The sequence below is a fragment of the Plectropomus leopardus genome, chromosome 3 (assembly GCF_008729295.1).
Source record: "Plectropomus leopardus isolate mb chromosome 3, YSFRI_Pleo_2.0, whole genome shotgun sequence".
NCBI lineage: Eukaryota > Metazoa > Chordata > Actinopteri > Perciformes > Serranidae > Plectropomus > Plectropomus leopardus.
The window spans coordinates 7,244,112-7,263,861 of record NC_056465.1 but is presented as its reverse complement, the minus strand read 5'-3'; the positions used below and the strand labels follow the sequence as shown (position 1 = coordinate 7,263,861).

General features: G+C 38.3%; 1 protein-coding gene across 2 annotated transcripts in view; it reads left to right on the top strand.

Moving 5' to 3' along the window:
* Positions 1 to 19,750, top strand: part of LOC121963630 (carboxyl-terminal PDZ ligand of neuronal nitric oxide synthase protein-like) — a 242,336-nt gene that overhangs the window by 160,967 nt on the left and 61,619 nt on the right. For both annotated transcript variants that reach the window (XM_042513916.1, XM_042513910.1), the window contains exon 8: positions 16,850 to 17,011. In XM_042513916.1, coding sequence (XP_042369850.1) covers positions 16,850 to 17,011 — 162 coding nt within the window. The remainder of the gene's footprint in view (positions 1 to 16,849; positions 17,012 to 19,750) is intronic.

Here is a 19,750-nt window from a genome sequence, read left to right as displayed (position 1 = left end):
TCAAATTGAGTGCAAACGTAAGCCTGAGAGTGATTTAGTCAGTTCACAGCAGGTCAGCTGAACATGCTAAAATGTGATTTTTTTTCTTTAAACAATTAGAAAATACAGCATACAGTATGTCAAACAAACAGTATATTAACTGTAATAGATTAATAATAAATGAACATTAACTTAGGTACAAATTAGGGTTGCAAATCATGAGCATTTTCCTTAATCAGTTATTGGTAAAATTAACTTTTTTCTTAATTGATTATTGTATTATTTACTTTTACTTTCAAGGACATTTCTATTTTCCATATAATTTGTGGCAAATTACATAATTCTTTTCAGGAAACATTTTTGAAATTATTAAGAAATTAAAGCGTGTTTCAATTATTGTTTTTATCTATATTTATATTTACACACTCAGACCACACCATCACTGAAGCTACAGTTGGAAATTTTTATAAAAACAACTTTTTGTCAGACAGCTGAAACTGTCACTACATCCACACAGTATTACATGAGACAGACAGTCTACGAAAAAAAAAATCATATTCCTCCTCCTCGTAATGCTTTAAATGCTATTTAAAGCGTCACAGCTCAGACTCCACCACAGCCGAAGGAAAACAAACAATCTGAGCTGAGGAGTCTCTACCACAGCTGTCAGTCATGTCAACCAAAGCTGGTGAACCGCGGTCAAACTGTTAAACTAGGCAGTGCTGATCGAATATGAATCAAGATTCTGTTACTGCATTGCCCATTTCTCACCTCCAGTGTTTTCAGAAACATATTTTAGTGTACTGTTGAGTTGTAAAATGAGAACGTTCGTTTTTACTGGACTGTTTCCAAAATTGCAGCTTGGTCAGAAACTTTCTCATTTCACAGCCAACAGCAATAGTGCATTAAAATATATTTCATAATAATAATAATAACTTTATTTATATAGCACTTCTAAAAACACAGTTACAAAGTACTTTGACAAACAAGGCAAAGCAGAAGCTGTAAACCCCAGAGTTGATTAAACAATGTTGTCACTAATGCCGACAAACGGCAGACAAGAATGAAGGCTGAAAAAAGAAAGGAATTCGGGGCAGAGACATATTAGATAAACACGGTAACAAAAATGCAGTAGAACACACAGAATACTGATAATAATAACAATACTAATAAGCAAGTAAAAAGGTAAATTAGAGGCTTAAATTAAAAGACAAAATACATATTGAAATAAATAAATAAAATTAAAAGATGGGTGAAAGAATTAAAAAACAACATCACATAAGAAAGAAAGAAAGAAAGAAAGAAACAAAGAAAGGGAAAAAAGTAATAATGACTGACAGTGAAAAAAATAAGGCAAAAGAAATAGTACAATACATGATGACTTGGTTTACATATTCAGGTAGTCGGAGTGAGAACAATTAAAAATGTATTTAATCCCACCATTTCTCCATAAGTCACTGAATTTTAATCAACCAGCTTCCTTATCCATTTAAACCTATACTTTAATTTATTAAATATACACATACATCCACATACTCAAAGTTAAATATCTGTGATTTTTCATTATTATTTACAGAAAAAAGAGGAAGATAAAAAGGAAGAAATAAATATTAAATAACCAATAAATAAACAATAACCCCTGTAAACACCGAGCTGTGTTAGAGACTCCACGGCTCTGATTGGCTGTTGTGGCTGCTTTTTATAAAAGTTTCAATCTACAGCTTTAAAATACAGAAAAATATTAACCCCTTACCTGCCACCTCCCACTATTTGGTTTCATGATGATGTGTGGTCTCTGTTTGAGGCTGACAGTAATCACCGAAGATCATTAGGATTTGTATCTGTACTGGTTGGTGGGGCTTCATTTGAATTTTTCTCTTTTTCTCTTTTTGCATCCAGCTGTGCAACTATTGATAAATCATTTGTCTCTACAAAGTTAATGCAGAAAAACTCATTTGCAGCACAAAATGAGTTAGAAATCACATAGCACTGAGAATTTGTGATACTTTGACCCTTTTGAAACCTGGATTAATATCAGTGTTTTTGTGCTGTGTTCAGACGCCTCCAACAAGTATTTAAACCTTTGAAACCCGAGCAAATTGGGTTTATTTCTTTCAAAAATAATGGAAAAAGGGCAATCAGCAACTTGACATGAAACATCCTGTAAATTTAAAGGTGGCAAGAAAATGGCCTGAAAATCAACCAAAAAAGAGAGAGAGAATTGTCAGAAAATGATCAAATAACTGAGGAAAATATCAAGAAAATTATATTTGTAATTATCAAAATTATATGTTTAAAATTAGGTAAGAAAAATATGTTTTTTAAAAAAATTTTATGTATATTTATTTTATGTTTTTAGCACTAGTTTCAAGTCATTTTCTGTTTCTGTTCTTTCTTTTACTTTTCTTTTTGGGGGGTTGTCGCTAATTTTCAGGTAATTTTCTATAACTGTTTTTTTTAAATAAATGCTGCCAGTTTGCTCAGTTTTCAAAGGGTTAAACTATTTTTAATCACAACAGCAGATTTCAAGAAAATTGAATCTATATGTCAGGTTCACTTTGTTGTTTTATTTAGTGTGATGTCAGTGTGGCTCTGTCTGTCAGACAGCCAGTCTTCATAAATATTAAAGTCCAGTCTTTGAACCTGCAGCTGAAGATTTTGTTTCACACATAAATGAAACTGAAGCAAAAGAGTGAAAGACCTGTTTTGCTCGTGTGGGGGTCTTTCTCCTGCAGGACCTTTTACACGTCTGTGCTGTTGTCTCACGATCAGTTCATGCAGCTCAAGTTATTCAATCATTCAGTCAAACTTTCAGTCACATTACAAAGAGCAGATGTTGGGGTAAAATGAATGCTGCAACCTGGTTCATTCTCTTGAAAAATGCATTTTTATCATTTCTTTAAACTGATCATGACAGTGCTTTCAGTGTTCAGTTGCTGGTAAAAGAAGCAGTAATGATGGAACAGGTGTTAACTCCTCTTTTTGCTTTGCTTCTCACCCAAATTGGCAAGTGCTGCTGCACAGGATTCGGTTGTATTCATTATTATTTTTTAATTTTTCAGTTGTTATGTTTTACAAATTGGTGATGCTCTTTTTTGTAAAATAAACAATTTATTTAATTGGATCGATGTGAATGCGTTAGTGTTTGAGCAGTTGGAATGCAAACAGAAAATTGACCACTTAAAATTCAAGAGATGCACTGCATCGCAATAAAACCACCTCCAACCATGAGCACAGTGCACTACAGAGTGTTAGTGCCGAGGTATGAATGTCTGTTCCGCGCTGTTAAAGTGTAGCTAGTCCCTGCTTTTATCCAGTGAGACTGTAGTCATCCTGAATGCCACTTTCACACATGTGATTACTCACCTGGCCTCAGGACAAAGGTGTGATGATGAAGACTTGTGTAGGAAGGTGTAAGGAGGATGCTGAGTTAAACATGAAATGGTAGAAATCACAGCTTTACTGTTACTTGGAAATGGATCTGTAGATGCAACTCAAGAAGCCATCAATTTTGAAAAGATGCAGCAGTGCCAGGAAGATTAACCCTTAACCTGAGCAAAGTGGCTTGATTTCTTTCAAAAGCATGGGAAGGGGGTGCCTAGAAGCTCACCAGGTAGAGCAGCCCCATGTAGAAAGGCTCAAACCTCAAAAATATTCTTAAAAAAGTGTGAAGAAGGCAACAAAAGAAGGATGACAAAAAAATTAGCAAGAAATTAGAAAAAAAATAAAATTCCCTGAAGATAAAAAAGAAATAACCTAAAATTATAACAATATAAAATATATCATTATTCTGTAACATAATTTTAAACATGTAAGTGTGCTTATTAGCTATAAATAAGGTTTTCCATAGGTCTTTTTTTGTTTTTCTCTATACATTTTTCTCAATTTTTTTCCCCTTTTTCTTAGTTTGTGGAACATTTCTTTCCAAGATGCTCACTACCTTTCATCGCATATTTTTTAAAGTCGCGGCAGTTGGCTTAGGTTTTCAAAGATTTAAATACTTGTGAAATGCATCTGAAAGCAGCAAAAGAAAAGTGATGTCTCTCCAGGTTTCAAAGGGTTAACATTAGGAAGTTAAGCATGGAAGATATTTAAATGTGCCCCAGTGCACATAGACTGGAGGCAATTACATTTCCAGTGAAGAGGAGACATGTTTTGTTCAACACATATTCATAGACTCTAATGAGGGAGAACAATGTGGAAAACCCACATCAGGCAGAATATGGTATGCAAAGCAGATGATTTTTACATGATTTAAATCATGTCTGGAGAGGATCTTTTTAAGTAGACTGGTAGTTATGGCCTGAGTCTCTCTCTACTCTCCATCCTTGTACCCACAGCTAACAACAACATCCACTTCTCCTCAGCCTTCGCTTCCGCCCTGTGCGCCTCAGGGACACACACATTCACACTCTCTCACTGGTTGTCTCCTCAGCAGCCTTTGCAGGACAGAGACTTATCTTTCCAATACTCTTCACATTCAAGCAGGCAATAAAAATGCAGCCTCTCAACTTTTCACTGACTGTAAACTCAGTGGGTTTGTGTGAGAATATCGCTTGACCCATTTATACTGGAGAGACCAGGTCCAAGGTTTGTTTTTTTTCCCTGCTGTGGTTACTTCTCTTGATAGCCCTGCAGTGTGACAATTTGGTTTTGAAGAAAGTTGTTTGCATGTGTATGTGTGGACTTGTGAAGTTGTTGTACACCCTCAGGCTGCCATCCAGCGAGGAGTCATAAGGCCAGAAGCCAAAAAGTGTTTTCATGATGCAGACCATAACATTTTAGCGCAGACCTTAGCATTTTAGCATTCCTCATTCTTGTGTTTTTCTATCCAATTGTAAGCCTCTGCGCTGGTGATTGCTGTTGCCAGAAGCATTACGTTTTTGGGTTATCCATCCGTCTATTCATCACTTTCTCGTGAACTCGTCATCTCAAGAGATGAAAAGGTCAAAAGGCCACTTGTACACAACAATGAACCCATCAGATTCTGGTGGTTAAAGGGTTGAGGCTAGTGTGATTTCTCGTCTGTCGCACTTTCATAAACTGGATATCTGAAGAAGGCTTAAAGGGGGTTTCTTCACATTTAGCATGAACGTCCACTTGGACGTGAAGATAGACTGATCAGAATTTGGTTCTTGAGATATCAAAGATCAAGGTCACCGAGGTCACGCTGACCTTGATCTTTGATTTATCAAGGAGGCTTTAACCCTTTGGAACCTGAGCAAATTTGCATGATGTCCTTAAAAGAAAAACATGGGAAGAAGTTACAAGTAACAACAAATTGAGCCAATAGAAAAGAAAAGCAAGAAGGTTAAAAAAAAAGTTAAAAACAACGATAATAAAATGATGGATAGATAGATACATAGATAGATAGATAGATAGACAACTCAGGAACAGAAGGGGAGATAATTAGTCAAATACTGATTTTTTTCTTTCCAGATTGGATTCAGCCTGAATTTTTTTTTGTTTTTTTAATTATAAAAGTCAACCTAGATGTTTTACAGGACTGGTCCAACAAGTTATACACTGGCTCAAATGATCATACACACTTTTACTTCCACACATCTCCCCCCTCTCTCTATGCCTCTATCGCCTGACTTTCCGCTCCATTAGCCTGCATTTTGTGCTGACATTCAATATCTTTTGCCGGAAATGTTTGAGTATTCTGTGCAGACATTTCTCATAGAAGATTTAGGCAATCATGTGCCACTCCATTTCTCTACTGAAACCCAGAGTTATGAACATCTTTTAAAGTTTGACCTCCCAAATCTGTTCAGCTGTTAACTCTGGGATACATTGCAGCTTTTACAGATATAACAAAATGGGCTGTTAACACCCTTAAAAACAGAGCAACAAACTAGAAGACTTACTGAGTGTTGTTCAGTCCTTCTCCAACACAAATTACATCTTATTAGAGATGTGAAATGCCATTTGATTCATCTTTGAATCAAGAATAAGTGAAAAGAAAGACTGCAGTTAAACAAGCATAGACTTGTAGAGTTAAATGTTTAGTCTTTAGTCTAAGTTAAGTTGCCAGAGTATCTTCATACACAGCAGGGGGGTTAGAGGAATCTTGGCTTCATAACTGTGCTCAGTTTTATTCTGATTTTGCTTCTTCATCTTAAGTAAAGGCCAGCTGGGCATTCCTGTGCAGCTGAATGACACTGAATCTGTTAAATGCTGATCTCTGTTATGGCATGTAAACAAAAAATGCTGTTATCAGCTGTGCGCTTAGAGACGCCATACTGGAGATGTAAATACTACAAAGATGGGCGAGTACTTACGCCCTTATTGTTCATATTCACAATAATATTATCATGAGTATAGATGTCCCTGTTGTTGCTGTCATACTATTTCATGGGGGCGGTGTGGCTCAGGAGATAGAGTGGATCATCCACTAAACGGACGGCTGGCGGTCGATCCCTGACTCCTCCAGTCAAAATGTAGAAGTATCCTTGGGTAAGATACTACTATTCGCCCCTGATGGCTGTGCCATCAGTGCATGATTGTTGTATTTATCTTGACTGTTTAACCCTTAGAAACCTGAGCAAATTGGCTTGTTTTCTCTGGCCTGAAAAGGCAATGAGCACCGAAAGACGAAATCACCCAAAAATTACAAAAAGACTCAGAAAAAGTAAGAGAAAATTACCATACTTTTTTTTTAAAGAAAAGGCAAAAAAGAAAGAAACTGACCATGGAAATGAAATATCCAACTCTCCCTCCAGCCACCTGCCCCAACAGGACTACATTGAAATGGGGCGTCTGAAAAAAGTTCTGCTCAAAGCGGTGTGGCATGGACAGTTGGGACATTCCAATAGAAAAACAATATAATCAAACTGTTGTAGTCATTGATGCTCCATCAAGTGGCATTCAGTTAGGACACAGTGTCAGCAGATTTCTTTGTAACCAAGGATCATGTGAAAATGATATTTGAATGAATATTTCTCTGATCGAGTTCAGTGATCTGATTCATTCACCCTCTCTTCTTGGAAATGGTGTCTTTGGTTGGTTGGTGTGATGCAGGGTGCAAATTACAGGGGAGCCAGGGGGAGTTTAGCCAACAAGGCCCAAATAGTGCCGAAGTGAGAGAAACACTGCAAAAATAAGGGTGACAGTTGCTCACTGACAGCCCGACCTTGGCCGACAGCCGACTGTCAGGACCCTTAGCTTAGCGGTTCAGTTCTGACCTCCAACTGATCTGCTGTTCGTTATCTTAGTGTCTTATTCATTGCATTCACCTGGCATTCTTGTTGAGTCACTGATTTGACACCTAGAGTCCTACGCTGCTCTGACTGCAGAGGACAACCAACAGTAACCACAGCTTTAATTTTCATGGAAATGCAAATCAGTGAAACCACCTTTGTGACTTTATGACATCATTATAATTAATGAAGCAACCATGAGCTAAGGAAACAAGAATGGCATTTAGAATAACTTGGGTGAGGTGAAAGAGCATCAGAGGCAGCTAAGATAATACCAGGGCACAGAAATCCTCAAATTTGTCTCACAGATGCAGATATCCATTAACAAGCTCTGAGTCCAGCCTCTAGACCATGCATTCTTTTTTAGAAAAGATGTGAAAGTGAAAGGTCACCCAACTGCATGTTAGTGACTATGGAGTGGAATGGTGAAAATTTGTCTTACCTTGACCAGAGAGCCAATTCACACAGAAAAATCCTAAACCAAAGAGATGCTTTGACTTCCTTTAAATTTGATTAAAATTGATTTTTAAGACCATGCCAAAATCTGCTCAAAGTGAGTATACCATTGCTTGAATTATATAAAAATCCACCCCTCAACATTAAGAAAAGTTTCTGGTGACGGTTGACAGGATATTTTGACCTCAATGAAAATACCTGATTAAAGAAAGTTTCATATACATGTTTTGGATTTTTTTGGATTGCTTATTGTACTAACCTGAGCATGTGTTGCTTATGACACATGGCTTAAAGTTTGCGGGCAAAGTAGTGTTTGTGAATGTCGGTTCCACATTACAGTCATCAGTCTCTGTATTCTGCTGTCAGTGTTTCCTGCATAGTTAGAACCTATGTGTGTTAGGTTCATGAATGCAGTGAGGGTGGAATGCTTAATGGGCACTTTGTTGAGTTGGGAGGTTGCTAACTGATCAGTCGATCTGACCTGATCAGAGCAGATCAGATCAATAGCAAAGAGCAGCAGCTACTGTTAACATGGGTAAAAGCAAACGTTTAGACCCAGAGCAATGAATGCTTAAGTTTCACTGGCAGCAGATGTGGCAGCCACAAATAAATAATGAGTGTGAGACTTACTTCAGGGTTTCCACGGATCCTTAAAACATTTTTAAAAGGCATTAAATTAACCCATCTAAAAGTAAGGCCTTTATTGGCATAAAATGTCTTAAATCATTTTTTTTTTTTATCTTAAAAATGCTAAAACGTTGTAAGTAGGATAATATGATTTTTTTATCAGATACTGCGTTCTAAAATCTCAAAAAAAAGATATCTATTTTTAAAAATGATTTACTAAATGCCTCTCATAATATTGTTAACACAGATCAAGATATAAGAAGAAAAGTTTGCTTTGTTTTGTCTTGTCTTGTTTTCTTCCCCAACATCATCTGACTTTTTAACTTGAAAAAAAAACTCTAACCCTGAGTAATTTATTTCAGTTCAGTTTTTTTCTTCCCTTCAATTTTGGTTATCATAATGTTGCTCCTAAATTTAATCCCCAGTGGCAAAAAAAAAAGACTTAAAGAACTGAAATCTAACTTGCCTGAAACTATAGGAACACTGTGTCTGTAATCACCCTTTATTCTGCATGTGGTGTCCTGTACTGGACTATGACTCCTGGACCGTGATGATTTGGCACAAATACACGAACTGCTACAGTCCTATTCTTTATTAAGCATAAGATACTGTCATAGAGTCAAACATGGTGTAGGACTATTCTCTTAAGGGATTAAATCGCAGAAACTTTAGAGTGTAGCTTAATGTATTCACAAAATCCTCTCTAGGACTTTTACTACTGCTATATAATAACTGTTACAGTTGATGGTGCGGTCTGATTTTACAGGCAGAGTCACAGTAGAGTGATCTCGCAGGCTTTTTCTCAAGAGCCCTTGATAAAGTTGTAAATCTGCAGCCCAGGCTGTCAGCAATGAAGGATGCCAGACCCTGTCCAACCTCTCAATGTTTTATTGCCTGTGTGTGTGTGTGTGTGTGTGTGTGTGTGTGTGTGTGTGTGTGTGTGTGTGTGTGTGTGTAGGTGTGTTAGTGTGCGCGTGGGAGGGGGGACAGTCTGACAGACAGAGAGCAGCTCATGTAATCACAGCTGGAGGAAGAGAAATAAAGACTTCCTTTATCTCATGTCATCTATCTTTAGTTTTGTCTCTGTCTCGCTTCCACCTTTCCGTCTTAAACCCTCTCTTTCTTGCCTGGCTTTCTTCCTCGCCTCTCTCTGTTACTCAGCGAGTAGAACAAGAGGCTAAAAGATAAAGGAGGACTCCGGCTGCCTGCTAAGAGCCTGTATAAGCATGTGCATACGTGGGAATTAGATGGTAAGAGCGTGAGTTTCCCTCCGGCAGGCCAGACTCGAGCAGTTATCATGAGGAATTCCACTCGTTGGCTGTTTTACTCCATCTTCTCTAACTCCCTGCTCAGTTTGCGTATTCCACTCTGCTATCTTCTGTAATTGGCTTTGACCACGGTAAACAAGTTAAGAGGCTAGAGAGGCTAAAACAATGTTTGAATATACAAGTCTTCATTCAGCAAGCAGCTGTGTGTGTGTGTGTGTGTGTGTGTGTGTGTGTGCGTGTGCGTGTGCGTGTGTGTGTGTGTGTGTGTGATTAGGAAATTGGGCACTGCAGATCATTGTCATCCATCCATCCATCATCTAAGTTAATTTACTCAGTCATCTGTCCTGCATGAAATCTCAATCTTAACCCTTAAACACCAGGATCGACATCACTTTTCTTGTGCTGCACTCAGATTCCTTTCACTAGCATTTAAATCGCTGAAACTTGAGAAAATTAGTTTGATTTATCTCAGAAACACGGGAAAAAAACATTATTGGCAAATTTGCAAAAAAATGTCTTCAAATTTGAAAAAAAAAAATGGATAATTATAAAGTCATATGGAAATGATTTAAAAATTAGCTGGGGATTATTAAATATGATCAAAAACAGGAGGACAAATGTCCAGAAAATTATATTTATAATTTTATTAGTTATCCAGTTAAAATTATGTTACAGGAAAAAATAATGTTATTTTATTTATATATTTATTTACTTTTTTTTAGCAATTTCTGGGGAAATGTTTTTGTTTTGTTGTTTTTTACTTTTACTTAAACTTTATTTTTTGCACATTTTCAGGTTAATTTCTTGATGCTTTTTACTAATTTCTTGATAACTTGGGGTACATTTTTGTTTCGTTGCTCGTCACCCTCCTTTAATGAAAGAAATCAAGCCAATTTGTCCAGGTTTCAAAGGTTAAACTAACTTTGAAAAATGATTTATCTCATCACACTATTTTTAATATTGGAATTTTTCAAATATTCATGCTCATAAAAAATGTGGTGTTTCATAAGAATCTTCATCTACTGAATGCCTCAGACACCCAAATTTTCCGGCCCTCTTAAACATCCCTTAAGACTTTTTTTTTTTTTCATGAGCCGCAACCCTTTCTGGCTCCGTCATCTGTTTTTTGAGGAGGCACTCCAGGCATCGTGCAGTCCCTGAGAATAATTTGCCATCCAATCTTCTTAGCTTTTTGGGAGCATTTTGTGGTATTTTTTAAATTACAGTGATTGGCTGAAGGGGACAGTGTAATTACAGGTCAAAACAAGGTGACATATTCCAGTAAAATATTCTGTTTGGCCCAGAAGGGGAATGTTCACCTCTAGCTCGCTATTTCATCGACTCCGTCTATTTTTTAGTTGCTTTCTTAAAGCCCAAATTTCAGTCTCCCTCTGGTTGGGTTTTACCTGCCTGGTTCCAGACCTCTGTGATGTGTCTGTGAGTCTTCAGCTGCAGATTTTAGGATTTCATTATCAGCTTGTATTCCAATTCTGCTCTTTGTTGTTTGGTGCTGTCTGACCATTTCCGTAACTTTCCGGCCTTGACAATCCAACATTCATTCGCACTTCACACAGTGACTGGCCAGCTGTATGGAGATGACCTGAGTTTGAACTCGTCTCTGTAGCAGTCTTTTTTCATTCTTGCAAGTGAGTGCAACGCTATGAGTGCCTTCCAGTACAGACTGTCGGAAAGTATCTGCGCATTTTAGCTGGTTCCTCACTCCACCTTCAACTGTGGCTGTTTGGAACAACTTTAAACACTTTTGATTTCCGACATAATCAAACAGCATGTTATACAAACTACCTCTTTTAAGTGTAACCAGGCTTTTAGTGACACTTTCAAGCCGTTTTCATGAAGAGATTGTGCTATTGGGCCGCAGCAAATTCCACCTTGGTACCACCCCTGCACTTTTACCCAGAACCAACCTACAGCGGCATCATTCTGCTCCTGCATGTGATCATACACTGCAGTCAAAGGAGGCATGACAGGCATGACATTTAACACACCATTGTCCACCTCTAGCGTGACATAAAACATTTGCGTCTGCACACATTAGCACGTCAATCACACATTGTCTTCTGCTTAAAGGGTAAGGAAGCTCATTGTTTTCCCAATTTTGGACATTTAAGACGCTGTTTTTTAGTAGATGTAAACTGATGATGCGAACATGCCCTGAGTGGTTACATTGCAGCCTGGCTGCCAATACTGGACCAGTTTAAAAAAAAAAAGTTGTTTCCATTAATTACTTGGACACAAAAAGCATGGGGAAAAAAGGTCCAGGTTTAAAAATGTCCATAAATTTGTGATTTAAGGTGTATTATTGTGCAGAAAGCCACAGCATGGTCACGAATGCTTTGTCTTCCACCTTGGAATAAAATGATCTTTTGTGTGCGTTCACCTGAATACCGAATCCATAAGCGGTTATTGGTTGAATTGCCATTGTTACAAGAACTGGTGGGAGAGAATCCTAAGTAGATGGTTTTTATAGGATGATGTTGCAGATGACTGCTTAAATGTATATTAGAGCTGAATGTCTTTTCCATCTAGATTGTATCATATTCTTCTGCTGCTGATAGCCTGTTTCTTTCCCTTTTCTCTGTAATTGAGAACAGTTCCCTGTGTCCACAGTGCTTTAAAGCCAAATATGTCACCATTCAACCTCTCTGTTAGTTTGACTGCTGAATCATCTTATTTACTCTTCCAGTCACTGAACCCCCGTGTTTCAAAATGAAAGCAGCAGTCTTGTTTAACATCCTAACTCAGCAGGCTGGGCATCACTTCACGTGTCTGCTTGTGTAAAAAAAAGCTGAATGATGTGTCTGTTCTTAAAGAGGCACTTTGTGAGAAAGTGGGCTCATTTTTTGTCATCTGACATGTTTCTGGGATGTCAAATTCTCTCTTTAACACGCACACACCCAAAGTTAGCTGTCTGCCTTGCTATTCATTATGTGATGGCACCAAACAACCTGTCAGCTTGGATAATTTCCTCTCATTAACCTAAAAGATCCTGCGCAGACAGGCCATCAGTCATTCATTCCTCTCACGGTGTGTGTGACTGTGTGCGTGTGTGTGTGCATATTTGCATCATTGTCTGTGTGTCACCAGAAGGTGCTTAAGGAGAGACAGATGGTGAAGTCCTTTAGCACGGGTTCCTTAAGGTGGGTTCAGGTTCAATTCAGTCAGGTGTCAACTTCTTTGCTGACGGTCATTTGGCGTCGCCACTCCAGTTACTTTGAATCACATTGCGTCCTCTGTTCGTGACATGACATAGTTTGGATTCAGTCAGGCACAAAATTGTTCAAACTTGGCTGCCATAGGTTTCATTCCAAAAATCCTTGACATCCAGCAACCAGATCTTGTGGGTCTGAGGAAGCACAGGTTACACCAGCAGAAACCAATGAAGCTAAAGTTGTAAAAGCTAATTATGTACAAAGCAAGCAGTGAAGAGTTCTTTTTTTAAAAATGAACTACTGTCCAGTAAGGACTTGTTAGCTAACCAACATTAGTTCTTCATTAATTAAAAGCAATTGTGCCACGGTAAATGGATCAACAGTAAAATATGATCTACATTCATGAACTGTCTCATTTCCATGTTTCTTGTTGTTGCATCAACTCTGTTGTTGTCTGTTGAATAAGGTTAGATTGGATTTGTGTTGCATCACGAGGTGAATTCTGTTTCTTATGACGAAAACAGCAACAAAACAACATTAACACAAAACACACCAGGAGGAACCACTCTCTGATTTGACATTCAGTTGCTTGAGCAAGGAAATACCAAATTAACACTTTAGGCAAATTGCCCAGGTGATGTTTGAATCTTTCTCTCTAGCTACTTGTCAAGTGTATGATTTCTGCTGTTCAATAGTAAAACCTTTAAAAGAAAAAAGTAGAAAATCTACAAAGCATTACAGAGGGTTTAAAATATGTGCCCAAACCTCTGGAGATGATTTGAGAAGTATGCTCGACAGATGTTGAAAAGGTGTAAGTGCGTCTGTCTCGTCAAGATGCATATGTTATCTTTACTCCTCCCAAATGTAACTTTGTCGATATTTGATCTCATCATGAGCCACTTGAAATAACTAGTCAGTGTTAATAGGGTCAAGAACTTCTGTAATCTATGAAAGGGGAAAAATGCTAAATTTAGGGTGTATGAGTTCTCTGCACACGATCTCTACATGCATGGAGGTGGCTGAGGCAGTGGGTAGCAGCTAAAGGTGCTAACTCCATAAACAGCGCTAAACAACAGCAACAGTGCTGACAGAGTTAAGAATGAGTATGTTTACATGTACAAAATAGTCTGGTTTTAGCCTTTATTCTAAAAAGACAATATTCCTACTTAGCTCATTCAAAAGAACATGCCTTGTTCACAGCACTCTCAGTCCATATGACATGGTGTAGCTGATGGCAGGAAACATCAGTGATAGTAAATAAGTAGATTCACTGCACATAAGAAGGCTGAATCTTTTATTTAGTCTTCATCTCAAATCATCTCCTGAGGTGAATCCACATATTTACTATTCCTACTAAGCTGTTTACATGACTAATGAAAATGAATATTCCACCAATACTCCTGTTTACAGTGAGGGCTCTGCATACTCCAACTAGCGCGGCCCAACACGTTGTTTTTCAAGTCAAAATATGGAGGAGCAGAACATCGGGAGCCGCTTGTTATTTTGCTTCTTTGCATCAAAATAGGTTGGTTTTTTTTTACAGTTTCTTACCGGTGGTGGACTTCATGGTCTCGCTCATTCCCTCCGTCACCTTAAAAACCTCAGTGCTGCAATGTGTGCATACCCAAAAACCTGCTGATAATCCACATGTTTCATAAAGTTTGAACAGGTGTGTGTCTCCCTTTCACCAGAAATGTGGGCTTTTCCTTTGCATTCATCTCTGCCACACAGCCTTGCAAACAGTTGGCAAGTTGGTTTGTGTACAACGTATCTATGACAACGCACAGAGTAACTGTAATCTGATAAAAACGCTGTGTCTTAAAACTGTAGTATAAAAAACAGTTGAGACGCAGATTCCGAATTGGCTGTATAAATGTCCAAATAATGCTATTAAAACCCAAATAATACTGCCATAACCCACAATCTGAAAATGCTACATTCGGAAAACGGCCTAATTGGGAATATTTCAACAAAATATGCTGTTTATATGACCTGCATCAAATTTAGAATATTGTCATATTCTGAATAATAGGGGAATATTGATGTGAATATAACCACAGGGGCCGCCTTTGGAGAACTGGAGAATATGTGCAAAACTTCCGCAACAACACCATCCAGATGTCAGGGGTAACTGCCATATGAATACAGTGCAGAGTGACAACAATGACCAAGCTATTAGGATACACACATGCACTAACATGCACACACAGCTGGACCACCTCACCACAACAAACCACAGAGAAGCTTGGATTACTACACTCATGGGTAGTGTGGCTCTATTCTCTGCTCAGAGCGACATTACTCCATTGTATCTTTGCATATTAAATAGTGTTTTGCTGCTATATTAATGCTATAAATGTCACGTACAGAACCTTTCATGAGAAAGATGGATCCTCAGCCTCTGTCAATTACTAGATGCCTTTGGGGCTTAACATGTGCTGAAGGTTTAGGCCACAGATATAGAAACATAGATACCGCGTTCCCGGTTTGACATGCATCTGCACAGGCGCCATATCGGGGAGGTCAAGGTCCACTAGTATTGAGAGATGCAGATTTCACCACAAAATCATCATCATCATCAACATGCAAGCATTACACGTGTGATAATCTGCACACATGATGTAGCGTGTACATCAGAGGTCTAATGTGCAGCATCAACAGCAGATGTCTATATCACTGTATTACAATCAATTTGCTACAACTAAAACTGCCAGCTTTATTATTAAACATGCGCAATTCTTCTGAAATGTAGTTGATAAGGAAGTGGAATTAAATGCAGTTGCAAAAAATTCAAAGTACCAGAAAATGCTAATACTCAAGTTTAGTGCCAGTGCCTCAAAATTATACTACAGTACTGTACTTGAATAAATCCATCCCTGTATGTTGCTTATTCGTAAGTCGGAGCCTGCATGTCCTAGTGTTGTGGGTATTTCAGAAGATATTCTCTTTTCTCACAGAGTTGATTAATCAATTGCCTCCAGTAACTGAATTTAACTAAAACAAGTCACCCCTATCATGTTCACTTTCCAATGTTTCTAACATAACAAATTTCAGGAAAATCGGTTCAGAATTAAGCGAGTTACGGACGATTTTGTAGTGAAATCTGCATCTCTTAATACACAAGTATTTGTTTACCAGCGACTCTTGACCTCCCCCAATATGGGGCACTGATGATGCATCACGCGAATTTAGAGCAGCGGCCAATGAGGTATCTACATTTCTATATCTCGGGTTTAGGCCCTCCCTTCTCCTTACAACCAACCTGACCAATTGATTGTGATCCCTGTCTGGCTTCCCAACACCGAACAGTGCCAAATGTGCTTCAGAGGACAGCCTGAGAAGTGTTGCTTGTTGTTTGCGGGCCACTCCAAAGACGAGATCAGTGCACCAATTTTGGACAAAACCAGTGGCAGGAAGTGGTAAAAAAATCAAATCTGATTGTCCACTTTGGAGCAACAGGGTGTGTTAGATATAGGCCTACTTTAGTGGCTCCGTCCCACTTCCTGTAGTTGATAATTTAGGTTTCTTTATTACCCTTAAATACCAAATAATGCTGATGCTTTACTCTAGCAGGAGTGATTAATGCACCGTGTCTGCATGACGAAAAATATTTTTGACTGCTTGAATGGTGAAGAGGGCACATTGTGTGACTGGTTACTAGAGCCGCAAAACAATTAGGATGCTTGATAGTGTTAGATGGCGGGAAACTGAGTCCCAAAGCTCATTATTGTCGGCGTGAAGCGTCTCGGTGCCGCTGATCTGCATTCTCAGCACCGCTCATTCCACACTGGTGCAACTAATCAGCAGTTCTACATTTCAAATTCAGATTCTTGTTTTGATGATGACTTGTTCTCCAAGGCATTTTATTGATGCTATTGCTTGTCCTGATTATATTTATTTATTCATTAGTCACTTCTTTCTTTTTTTTTTCTCCCTGTGTGTATATGCATCCTCAATCTGGCAACTTTCTGGAGCTGAAATCTGATAGTTTTAGTTTTACTTTTTTGAAATCAGACAAATTTCAGTGAAAAGTTTTTAAAATAGGGTTTTACATGATAGATTATGAAACTGCAGTGTGTTTTTTGTTAAATCTTATACTTGGTCACTTAATATTGACTACATTTTTTGCTCCTCTCCCTGGTATCAGCCTTCAGAGGAGCCCTCCCTGCTGATGTCCAGCCCCAGGATGCTGCTCCCTGCATCAGGCACGCTCCCACCAGGCGCCCCCCTGTCTGTCCACCACCAGATCCAGCTGCTCCAACAGCAGCTCCAGCAGCAACAGCAGCAGACACAAGTGGCTGTGGCACAGGTGCGTCTCTCTCACGCACACACAAACACTTTTTCTCTGGTTGGTACTTCAAAGTTTTTGTGAGTGTAAACACTTATTTTACACACTCTGTCTGTAGAAACCTGGTAGTGCAAGAGATGTAGTTCATACTTGGCCTGTTTTCAGTGACATTACAATTGAGATTCCTCCAACACCTCACATGGCGTGCTGGTCATTATCATAACAAGTGCTACTTTAACCTTGAGTACATGTTGCCGTGGGAACTGTTGCGCAGGCTGCTTCTTTTTCTCTGCAACTACACACTTTAATGATATCACTAAGACAATGACAGCAGCATTACTCCTTAAAATGAATCAAAAGGCAAAACACTGATAAACACAGGAATCATCATAGAGCAAACACAATCAATTATGATCACAGAGAAGATATTGGATTTACTTTACAGTAGCTGAATAATGTGTACACTGACAGTGTATTATTGAGACAAATAGACGTTATTGTCCCCAAGGTAGAAATGTGTTTCCACAGTGAGTGCACTGTTCATGACTCCAGAATATAGATTCACCTACACAAGTACATACACCCACACAGACACATGCATATACATGGCTACATATACATTGCTTACGCATATACTGTATAAATATGCATTGCTAACGCATATATTAATACACAAGATACAGAGTCTAATAATAATCAACATGGCATTGTGCTGTGACAAACTGACAACAGCTTCTAAAGGTACAGAACACTGATGGTAACAAACTCTGACTCAACTCTAAACATGACAACATTAGGCTGTAACTTTTGATTGGCAAAAAACGAATGAATGACAATTTTGGTTATAATAATAATGATAAGAATAACAATAAACCTTTGAAAACCGAGTTTTCACAGTGCTTCGAAATACGTACTTAGAAGGCACTACAACAACAGAAAGCCAAACAGTATTATTGATCACAAGCAAGACAGAATTAGGATATAATTAAAACAAGATGACAACTAATGCAAGATGCAGGAAGCAAAATGTCAATAATGTCATAAAATAATTCACAAAAATTGAAAAAAGGAAAAAAAAGCAAAAGTAATAAAACCACATAAAAAAGGGAAGAAAAAAACATGTAAATAAAATAATTAGAACATATACAAATAAATAAAATGTTTATAAAACAACAATGCCAGATCTGCAAGTTGTATTACTGTGTGTATGAAATCTATGTGAACTGTGGACGGCCACTTTAATGAGAGGTTTAATGTCATTATGAAGCTTGTAGGATGTAAGAGAGGATTTAAAGTGGCTGCAGCAACAGAAAATGGGAACTCCTAATACAGACATTTTGGTTACTGCAGTCTGGTTTGAATTGTAGAATAAATTTTCTCTTCTCAATACAGACAGTTTAATTTTAAAGAAGAAGAAAAAAAAAACATGTCTTCATTCAAATCCGTGCACTGATACAGATAGTTTGGGAAATATTTTTGTATTAAACAAGAAAATCATCCATTTCTGAACACACCACCTGGGGGGAAAGGAACATGTGATTAATTGGAAACACTCAAGGATCATTGGCAGAGTGAAGGAGATCAACACCCGCCTGTAATCCAATCTGGACTGGAAAAAAAAATGTTAGAGGCGAGTGCACGCAGCATCAGACATCAATCCTCCAGCCTGAGTGGCTGCACTGGGAGAAGTGACTAGTGACAGCAATGGCTTCGGGCTCATGAGCCGGATCAACACACGCGTACATGCAGTTTGTCAGCCTGCTTGCAAAAGGCCTCGAGACTTGAAACTGCAATTTCACATCTCAACACACCCTCTTTCTCATGCCTGCTCACACACACACACTCCTGACCCAGAAGTGTCCCAGGCAGTTAAATACTGATGCCTCGTGGCTTCCAGAGACAGATACAGGGGTCCTGATTGAACCGCCTGTTCATACTGAACTTGGCTGGTCCCTTGTCATGACCTGAACACCATCAGACAGGCTGCGGCTCCAGCTGACAGCTCACAGGTTGAGACTGAGCGAGCTCAGACATAAATGCCATTAATTATACCTTGATGAAGCCGGAGGTCACTGCCCGCTAGCAGAGACACTGGTGTAGATTTTTTAAATGAGACCACTTTGGTACATGAAAGAAGGTATTTTACCTAATGTGGAGTATTTCAGATGAATATGTACCACCCGCAGGTGGTTTCACCTGACCTTGGCTCTGTTGCCACTTAGCAAGGTTTCCCTAGTGGTCCCAACTTGTCTGATCTGCTTTTACTGTTAGCTTCCACACAGTATCGAGATGAGTTCACACTCACTCTTCAGTTTGTCGCTTTTAAGGCTAAACTGTTTAGGTGCACACTAGCTCACCTGGTAGATCAGGTGCTCATGTTCAAAGGCAATGTCCTTACCACAGTGGCCAAAAAGCCCACAAAAATAATGTTAAAAAAATGAGCTGATTTGTCCACTGAGACAAAAGATATTTGCATACAAAGTATGTATTTTTTATCCAGAATTGTCATAGATTTAAAAGAAAAGAAAAAAAGGCTTCAAACTGTGTTCCGGTTAACCCCTTGAAACCTGGGCTAATTGGCTTGATTACTTTCAAAAACATGGGAAGAAGGCAATAAGCATCTTAATAAGATTAAAAAAATAGGAAGAAGTTTGTAAAAAAAAAAAAAAAAGTTTTTATTTTTATTGTTGTAATTATAGATAATATGATATAATATGATGTACTGTAATATAATATAATATAATGTCATGTAATATAATA